General features: G+C 36.6%; 1 protein-coding gene across 2 annotated transcripts in view; it reads right to left on the reverse strand.

Annotated features, from left to right (window-relative positions):
- Positions 1–9,628, reverse strand: part of gucy1b1 (guanylate cyclase 1 soluble subunit beta 1) — a 70,346-nt gene extending 60,718 nt beyond the window's left edge. The window contains exons 1-8 of one of the 2 annotated variants that reach the window (XM_077232423.1): positions 9,384–9,628; positions 8,903–8,976; positions 7,178–7,278; positions 6,779–6,897; positions 5,775–5,972; positions 816–1,046; positions 588–704; positions 231–364 (exon numbers count right to left, since the gene is read on the reverse strand). In XM_077232423.1, the coding sequence (XP_077088538.1) occupies positions 231–364; positions 588–704; positions 816–1,046; positions 5,775–5,972; positions 6,779–6,897; positions 7,178–7,278; positions 8,903–8,976; positions 9,384–9,386 (977 nt within the window). In that variant the 5' untranslated portion in view covers positions 9,387–9,628. The remainder of the gene's footprint in view (positions 1–230; positions 365–587; positions 705–815; positions 1,047–5,774; positions 5,973–6,778; positions 6,898–7,177; positions 7,279–8,902; positions 8,977–9,383) is intronic. The other variant, XM_077232424.1, reaches the window with a different exon arrangement.
- Positions 9,629–9,879: the final 251 nt, after the last annotated feature.

Here is a 9,879-nt window from a genome sequence, read left to right on the forward strand (position 1 = left end):
CCCCTTTAATCATATTCTTAAAATGTATGTGCATGTTAAGTAAAGTGGGACGGTAATTGTGTGTGTCAACCATTTTTGTAAAATAAATGTTATATGTATAAACATAAATTGGGACACGGCTTAATGACCATGGGGAAATGGGGTCCCATGGCCAAACCAGTTGAAAACCACTGGTTTAAGCTAACAAAACCATGTGCTTTATTGGTAATACTTTAGTCTTTTCCATCTACCTTGGTGAGCACAGAAAAAGGATGTTCTCAGTCTCAGGAAGTGAAATCATCTGGCCCTTCAGTCTGAGACAGCTGATCTCTGTTCCTGTAAGTTCATCTTCACTCTCAGCAGTCTCTACGTTTAGCAGGCCCTCCTACATGAAACCATTAACAAACCTAAATTTGTATTTAACAAATTAAAATGTTCATATTTCTTACAACATGCATTCTAATCCTTGTACTTGTATATGAGTGTGTGACATGTAACATAGAACTGATAAACACACTTGTGTCAGAACATATTAACCACATTTTTGTTAATGATTGTTGGTGGTTTTTATATCAGACTATATGTAATGTGTTTTGAGGCAGACAGACCTTACTCCGCAGCACGAAGACAGTGTTGATGTGAGACAGGATGCCATGGAAACTAAAGTCTATGTGTGGCCGCACCAGAGAGAACACTGAGGACAGGTTACAGACGCCAGGCTGCAGCTGGAAGATGACACACATAACTTAACATGTTACTCCATCACACTTTATATATACTTTCTAAATTTCTCTCTTTTATTAATAAAATAAACTATATTTTATGAGCAGACGGACCTGTGGCAGAACTCTAAAGATAGCATTTCCACACTGTGACAGCATGAGATCCTTGTCAAACATCAAGTGGAATGGGAAAGCTTTGCAGAAGGTGTATGGACTAATCCGTGTCTCTTGAGTCCCATTCTCCTCAAAACCATCCAAGTCTTCATAAAATGCCTCTTCCTCTGAGTCTTTCTCCTCAATCAAGAACTTAATGTGATCACATTCTTCACTCTTCTGCTGAATAACCTGGTACACCCCCACAAATAACAGATTTAGAGTCTCATTTGGAGAATACATTTCCAAACATTAAACATGGTATGAAGGTAACAGAAAGGAAATACTTGTAGGGTTATTATAGTTAACTAAAACTATAAAAACCATTGCTTGAAATAAAATAAACGTTAAATAAAAAATAAAAAAAATAAAAACACCTTTTATTACAGCTTGTTGCCAAGGCAACATTTTTCATTTTTATTTAGTTTAGTTTGAAGAATTAAAATAACTGACACTGAATAAAATAAAACAAAAATGAAATGAAAATAACTATATAGACAATTAAAAAAACTAATAAAAATGACAAAAACACAAAATTATTAAAGCTTTAACTAAAATTAAAATGAAAACATAGAATATAAAAATAAAACATAATTCAAAATATAATAGTAACACAAACAAAAACTATAATTAGTATATCAATGATAATAAAACACTGGGCTGATATATCGGCAAAGCTGATTAATAGTGTTTGTTTTCCCTTTTTGAGATTATCTGCATGGGCCTATAAGCATATCTGCTTTATTAACAAAAGTGGTACACAAGTGCTCCAATTCTCTATTAAAAAGTTTGAGTATATAATGTATAATAACTGTAAAATAAGTGATTTCGCAATTTCGTGTGCATCTTGGATGAATGAATTCGGGGTGGGGGTTCATTACCTGAGATATTTGTTAATGTATGTTTTAGTTTGAAGTATTGCCACTATTGTTGATGTTTATCAAGGGAATGAAGGTTACTTGTACACTAGTAAATTGGATAATGACTCTGGGAAATCAAAGAGGGATGAACAAAATTCTGCATACTGAGTGTTATCTGTTCTACTTAAGTTTCAATTGTCAATTTTTCAATTTTATGCCTTGGCGTGACAGCGCCTAAAGCACATGTGCAACTATTCCAGTTCTGACTGGCACAACACCTGCAACCCTGTGATGTGTGACAGCATATACCTCTGAAGCTATATAGGATACCTGGAACAAAACAGCGTTAGCTTATGAATGGCTGAAGCAAATAGCTCACAGGCATGCGTATGGCAAGGTGATGGAAACCATGGATACAGTCATAACCTGAGACATTTTGTTTTAAAATCGACAAATGCATGTCCTAGTGTGAGTCAATCAGAGTACAACTTAGGATGAAAGCACTTAAGACTCTGGTTTTAGAGTCCATATTCATGCTAAAAAATGTGACCAATGTGTGTGGAGAGGACCAGCCTGCTACATCACACAACTCTTGAAGGGAAACTTCTGAAAGACAGGAGACAGTCATCTTTTTCGACACAGAGTTCAGGGTTTCGAAGAGAGCAGGGGACAACTCTTCTAGAACCACAAACAAATCCCAGGCTGAAACTATAGGAAAAAAGTTACTAATTGGTGTCTCCCCAAAAGCCCTTCGCCTAATGGTGCGTGGAAGGCAGCTATGGTCACCATGTAAACCTTAAACGTGGAGGGGGATAGACCAACTGAAAAAACGTTCCAGAAGGAACTTCAGCACTGAAGTCACTGGGTAGTGGGTCCAACTGGTGTTCTCTGCACCATAAAGTGAATACTTTCCACTTTAAAGAGGACCTATTATGCCCCTTTTTACTAGACTTAATACAAGTCGCTGATGTCCCTAGAATGTGTCTGTGAAGTTTCAGCTCAAAATACCCCAGAGATCATTTCAGATCCAATTTGTCCCTATTTGGGTGTGAGCAAAAACTAAAACACTCTATTTTCGTTTGTGTACCTTTAAATGCAAATGACCTCCTGCTCCCTGCCCCCTTTCTGGAAGCCAGAATTCGATTAAATTTCTGTGTTGGAGAAGGGTGGATATATAGAAGTATGTGTCCTTTAGATCCATCGGGACAAACCAGTCCTCGGACCTGATTTGAGTCATGATGAGCTGAATCGTAAGCATCTTAAACCTGTATGTCCTCAGAGTATGGTTCAATTGATGCAGATCTAAAATGGGACGCAACCCCTTCTCCTTATTTGGAACTATGAAGTACTGGCTGTAAAACCCGGAGACCCTATCGGGAGAAGGAATGTGCTCCACTGCCTTCTTCGCCAAGAGAGACTGAACAATCCTGGGTAACATTTTTATTTTAATGTGTCCTTGTTACACATATTTGTATTTATTTGTAATAACTATTAAATAGGCATACTTACATGCAACATGTAGTTAATTACTATTACTTAGTACTTAAATGTATAATTACACTGTAACAGGGAGACATTAAAATAAAGTGTAAACCAATCCTGTTCCAGCACCTGAGCCTGATCTGGGCCTACTACTGTAAATAAAGAGAACGAAACTGAATTCTGTACCTATTTTCTATACCTTGCAGGACCCATTGAGACAAAAATAAGCTTGATACCCTGAAGCGAATGACCGGCAGGGAACAACCTAAGACATTCCTTTTAGAACCCTTCTCAGAGGGGGCGAGCCTCCCAGTGCCACAACTTACTCAGGCAGATGCTGAGTAATGAATTTTATGGAAACTGCTGCACCCAGAAATGCCTATGGCGGTAGGGGTAGTATCAGATCGTTTTCTTGAGGGATCCACGGAGGAGCATGCACACTGTGAGCGTGCACACTGTGCCGATACGGGACTTGAACCACGAGGGGCGCGGACCTGGCCACTCTCCTCAAAGAAGGCCAGGCGGTAGCGGGGTGTTCTCAGCGGCAGCCGATCACAATGAGCAGTGAGCCCCCTCGAGAGCTGACTGAAAGCTCCGCACCCAAGCAGCTAACACACAGATTGTGTGTGTCCCCACCGGTAATATAGCAAGGGCAGGATGGCACACACATTCTAAACAGCACATTTGCCATTATAACTAATGTTTTTGAGGCCTTACGGGACAAACAAACACCAAATAAGACAGACAATGTTACACAGAGCGATTGCAGAAGACACAGACTCTAACACTGCTTTGTTACGGGGTAGGTTTAACTTCTGTGGTACACCTTCACGTTGAGTCAATTAGAACTGGAATAGTTGCACATGTGCTTAAGATGCAATCACGCCGAGGCGTTCCCCATAACATCATCAATCAGACAGCATGGAGTTCCCTCAAAAGAGAACCAAAGTCCTTTCCAAGGAATGTTAACATAAGTTAACTAACAATGAACAATACTTCTACAGCATTTATTAATCTTGGTCAATGGTAATTTTAACATTTACTAATACATTTCAAAAATCCAAAGTTGTGTTTGTTAACATTAGTTAATGCATTGTGACCAGGAACAGGAACAAACAACGAACAATTTTATTTTTACTAACTAACATCAAGAAAGTTTAATAAATGCTTTCAAAATATATTGCTCATTATTCGTTCATGTTAGCTAATGCATTAACTAATGTTAACTAATGATACCTATTTTAAGGTGTTACTAAATAAAATAAATTAAGTTAAATGCGTCCATAAAATAAGCTTTATATTAAATTGCATTATTTGCTTTTTTATCCTTCAAAAATTAGCACCATTATAATGCCTTCAATGTAACCTTGATTTACCTTTTTAAAGAAAATTAAGGATTAGTCCACATGATTTTTTTGTGGTAATCAGCATAATGCCACACACGTTGTTGATTGAGATTCATTTGTGTTGAACTCAGAATATTCCTTTTAAGAACAAAAAAGACAGAGTCTAATGGTATCTTGTGATTCCAAACAATATCATTTTAAGTGCTAAGAGCCCAGAGTCTTCAGTCCTTGCATAGCGTTTAGGCAAAAAGAAAGTTACAGCTTCAGGTGTGTCTGAGTGTTTAATAAAGGAGAATGTGTAGTGTGTTGAGTATGAGGCAAATACAGAAATAACTTTGGGATTTTTTACGTAATGAAGACACTCATTGCAGTGTCTCACTGTTTTCTCTTCAGAAATATCACTGAAAATGGCCCCAAAAGTAGAAATATCACTGAAAATGGCCCTAAAAGCTTTTTTATTGTAGACATCATATCAGCTTGGGCTGAATAAAGAGAAGCTGTTGTTTTTTCTCTCTCAGCTTGAAGTTGAGCCCATTTCACTGACGTCAAGTCACTGTTTCTTTGGCCTGCCGTCACCATGACGACAATGGCTAACTTTTTTTTCAACAAGTCAGGTGTTGCATTTCGAGGGTCTGTCAATTGGACTCCCTCATTTCACACTAAGCCCAGATGGAGAGAAAAGGACGGAAAGAGCAGTCTGGCGTCTGGGGGATGATTAGCTCTTATTGGGTAAGGGGGATTTATTTGAAAATAAGGCAGAGAGTGAAGCACGGTGACAAAGAATAAAATGCAGGGAGTTCATCATTATGTTATGTATCGATGAGCCTCTCTGTGAGAATGAGACTAAATCTACTTCTAGTCTACTTCCAGTAATGTTTTGATCATTCCAGATTTTTGCACTTACTTTAATGTAAAAATACCATTTTGTTTTTAAATGTATCATTATATATAAGATTATTTTTTATGTTTTTGAAAGTATCTTATGCTCACCAAGGATGCGTTTATTTGATTAGGATTAACATGTATTAAAAATAGTAATATTTTATATTAATATTATCTATCTATCTTAATATTAATGTATAATCAGACCTGTCTTTTGATTAGGGGTATAAGAACTGACGACAGGACCATCTTTGCAACCAATCTGAATCTGCCAGGCTAAAGACAATTCAAGGAACAAAGCAAAATCTATATGAGAGGATAATCAATGGATAGGCACAGAACAAGCAGACCTTCATCTCAATCTCAGTTCCATGAATCTGCTGTGCAACTGTCTTGATGATGCCAATGACGATGTCCTGAAGACCTTCTCTCTCAGAGTAATAGTGTAGAATAAGGTTGTTCCCTTTCTCTGCATCCGTGCAGCGGAAGGATGGTGCACGCATGCCAGGGTAGATGGTGCCCAGATGGTCATGCAATGCGTCCAGATTCTGAAGGAGAGAACAAGATTATCTCAATGAGGAAATACAAAGAGGAGATTTTTGCTTAGCTGGAATAAGTGAATGCAAGGAAAGGAGGTGTACTAAGTTACATGCGACTCAATATTTAAAGTAGTGAAATTAATCTAGTCATTTAAAAAATATGAGAATCTCAATTAGGCTGGCAGCATCACACTTAAACACAAATGTACAACTAATTTGAAATTTACACTATATGATAACCTGCAGTAATGAGTTTAAATGAATATTTAAATATAGAAATAAAAACATGGAAATGCATTATTATATGTATTTTAAATATATAAATAATGATGAAAAAATAATACATTTAAAAAATACATAATTATTTTGTAAACTAAGCTGCTGAAAAACAGCTAAGATGCTGAAAATGTGTGTTTCTATTTTTAAAGAAACTCACACCATTAGCTACATGGACACAGCCTTAGTATAGAATTTCTCACAAAATAAACCAAATAAATTACTTTCTTTGAAAAACACAATCTGTAATTCATGTTATTACTTCACAAATTGGTAGTGAAAGGAAATTAAAGATTATTTCAAATGTATCGCTGATGAAGTTATTGTCACTTCTGACACAAAACATAGGCTACCATTTCCATTGTTCAAAATAACAAAACTGACCCAGTCTATTATTTTTTTTTAACTATTCTAAAAATCACCCTCACAAAAAGTACAGTACATGCAATGTGTGAAATAGAAAACAGAAAGTGCTGCTTGCGTCACTTCCTCGACATTGCTGCTACTGATTTTGGGTGATAAAAACAGTAGCCTCTTACTTGTAAGAATTCACGGACATTAGAGCCCAACACTCGGAGAATGGTGTCATAGCCAGATTCCTGACAGAACTCAAAGAACATTTTCCCAAACATTTGCAAGATGCCTCCAGCATCTATTTCTAGTGGAGAAGAAATCATATTTCAATCAACAAGGAAAAGAAAAATTATCATCAAAAACATCTAGTAGATTTTTACATTCAAACTAAGTAATTTTGCTACATTTTATTGTGTTACAGTTAATCATGATGTTGTTCTGCATCAACCTGTGAACTAATAGAACCTTTATAATGAATCAAATCTGTTTAAATAACACTTAAAAATTATATATTTAATTAATTAATTTACGTTTTTAGCAAATTATCATCTCCATACTTCAAAAAAAAAAAAAAAAAAACGTACTCAGTACTTTGCTTGCAGCAGCCACAAGGTCATATGTTTTGGCATCTTCATAGATAATTCTGACCAGAAACTGTCCTTCTACATCAACCTGAGCCTCTCTCCTGAAAAAAAAAGATAATATGAAAGATTAAGAACATCAAGCAATTACTATTACATTATCAAATTAACAGAAAAAACATATGCCTAGAAAATAGAAATTTTAAATTTTTCAGTCAAAAAATTTGATTTGCTTGACCATAACTGAGCTGAAAAAAATCAGCATTGACCAAGAATGACCAAAGAGAAGTTCAGTCAAAAAGTTGAAACAGAATCAACAAGGGAAAACACTTAACCTAATAATAGAACAAGAAACATCATTAATCATGCCTGGTACACTGCTCTGAGATATGCTGCTAACCTTGTTGTGGTAATACTGAACCTCGATGAAAAATGCTGCTTTCAAATAAAAATGCCCTGATCATTTACTCACATCCATGTCATCCAAGATGTCAATGTCTTTCTATCTTCAGCCGAAAAGAAATTAAGGTTTTTGAGGAAAACATTCCAGGATTTTTCTCCATATAATGGAGTTCAATGGCAACCAACGTTTTGAAGGTTCAAAAGTCTCAATGCAGCTTCAAAGGCTCGACACAATCCCAGCCGAGAAATAAAGGTCTAATCTAGCGAAACGATCGGTCATTTTCTAAAAATAATAATAATAATTATATACTTTTTAACCACAAATGCCGTCTTGTACTATCTCAGAGATGCGCCACGCATTACGTCATCACGTTGGAAAGGTCATGCGTGACGTAGTCGGAAGACCCAGTGTTTACAAGTTTGGAGTAGGAGGACCGTTCAAAGTTATTGTATGTTGAATGACACATATTTATAAGTATTTGTGTCAGTTGATTGTTTAAAATGGTCCATACGTGTGCATATCTGGATGTTTTACGATGTCACGCATGACCTTTCCAACGTGATGACGTAATGCGTGGCGCATCTCAGAGATAGTACAAGACGGGCATTTGTGGTTAAAAGTATATTATATATATCTTTTTTTTTTAGAAAATGACCGAAGACCCTTATTTCTCGGCTGGGATTGTGTCGAGCCTTTCAAGCTGCATTGAGACTAACATTTGGACCTTCAAACCGTTGGTTGCCTGTTTTCCTCAAAAACCTTAATTTCTTTTCAACTGAAGAAAGAAAGACATGGACATCTTGAATGACATGGGGGTGAGTAAATTATCAGGAAATTTGTATTTGAAAGTGAACTACTCCTTTAATGTTGCCAGAACATTGAATGAGACTCAAGCTTACGACTTGAGCCTAAACAGACTCTAAAACTTATGTTTACATTAAGCACAGCTGTGACTTGACAAGACTGCTCTTAAAAGTCATGTCAAAGAGCGAGCTGGAGGAAGTAAAAATAACTATTTGTGCAAGAGGAAAAAGTTGTACGCATGTGACCTCATCCCAAGACATGTAATGCGTGACTTCTCATGCTCTGAGTCTGAATTAATGAAAAAGTGTATCTGGTAGTAAAGGCTGGGCTATCACAACATCCTGAGCAATATAAAACATTTATTTGGAAATGCAACTACTTTTCCCCCTATATAAAGAGAATGAAATAGCAATTGTTGAAATGTTGTTTTATTTCAGTAGCTTTAGATTTCAATTTTTAAAAAAGTGCCAATATCATTGTCAATAACACATTGATGTAATATAGAAGTACATTTAACTCACTTGATGTCCTCCCACACATCTGGGCCATAATTTCTCAGCACCAGAAGTTCCAGTGCGTGGTTCACAAAACCGTACTGCCAAAAAAGAGAGAGATGTGAAATACAAATACAAATTTAATATGTCTTTATCTGTGACTATACACATAATAATGCATTCTTCTGCCATTTAAATATAGCGCAGAAGAATGCATTATTTACTTTCTTATTGTTTACCAATTCAGCCTATTTAAATACTGTAGTGCGTTTTGTGCGTAAGTCAAAACATGAGCTGTGGTTTCCTGCATAGGTTACATTTTACCACACAAAAAGGCAATACAATAATTATTCACCTATAGAATTACATATTTGAGCAATGCCTTATTTCCATCGCTTTTTCACAGCCGATGATACTGTAAACTACAGAGCAAAATATTTAGGCTACTTGAATAGTGGCAAGAAAATAAATACAACACAAGTACAAACGCATTCATATCGCTACATACCATGTTTCGATTAATTCGCCAATCCCTTTTCTGATAGATTAAATCACTAAACACCAGAACTGACAAACCGTACAGCTGTTACGGTTGAAACCACCATTCCTGAAACGAGCTCGTTGTTATTGACAGAGGATGTAGCCAACGGGAGCGCGGGGATGCAAAGAGCACACACAGCTGGCTCACGCTATTTGCATTTCGCTAGATCCCGGATTGAGGAATTATACTACGTTGAAGGTCGTCTTATGAATATTGATTACGCAACTTGACGTGTGTCCAGAAGACCTACCTGATTGGCTGCGAGGTAGACTTTAGTAGGTGGCGCTATTAAACTGGCGCATCAACGATTCCTACTATGGTTGAAGACCTGGCAAATAAATATTAATTAGATTACGTCTTGTACGCTCCGGGTAGGTTACCAAGCAACTCCAGCACGACCTTATTAATATTCATCAACCAAGTGCAAGTGCAATGCAAAGGAGATATTATCATTGGAGTTACT

The sequence above is a fragment of the Siphateles boraxobius genome, unplaced genomic scaffold (genome assembly GCF_051911475.1).
Source record: "Siphateles boraxobius isolate OS27281-9 unplaced genomic scaffold, OSU_SipBor_1 17, whole genome shotgun sequence".
Classification (NCBI taxonomy): domain Eukaryota; kingdom Metazoa; phylum Chordata; class Actinopteri; order Cypriniformes; family Leuciscidae; genus Siphateles; species Siphateles boraxobius.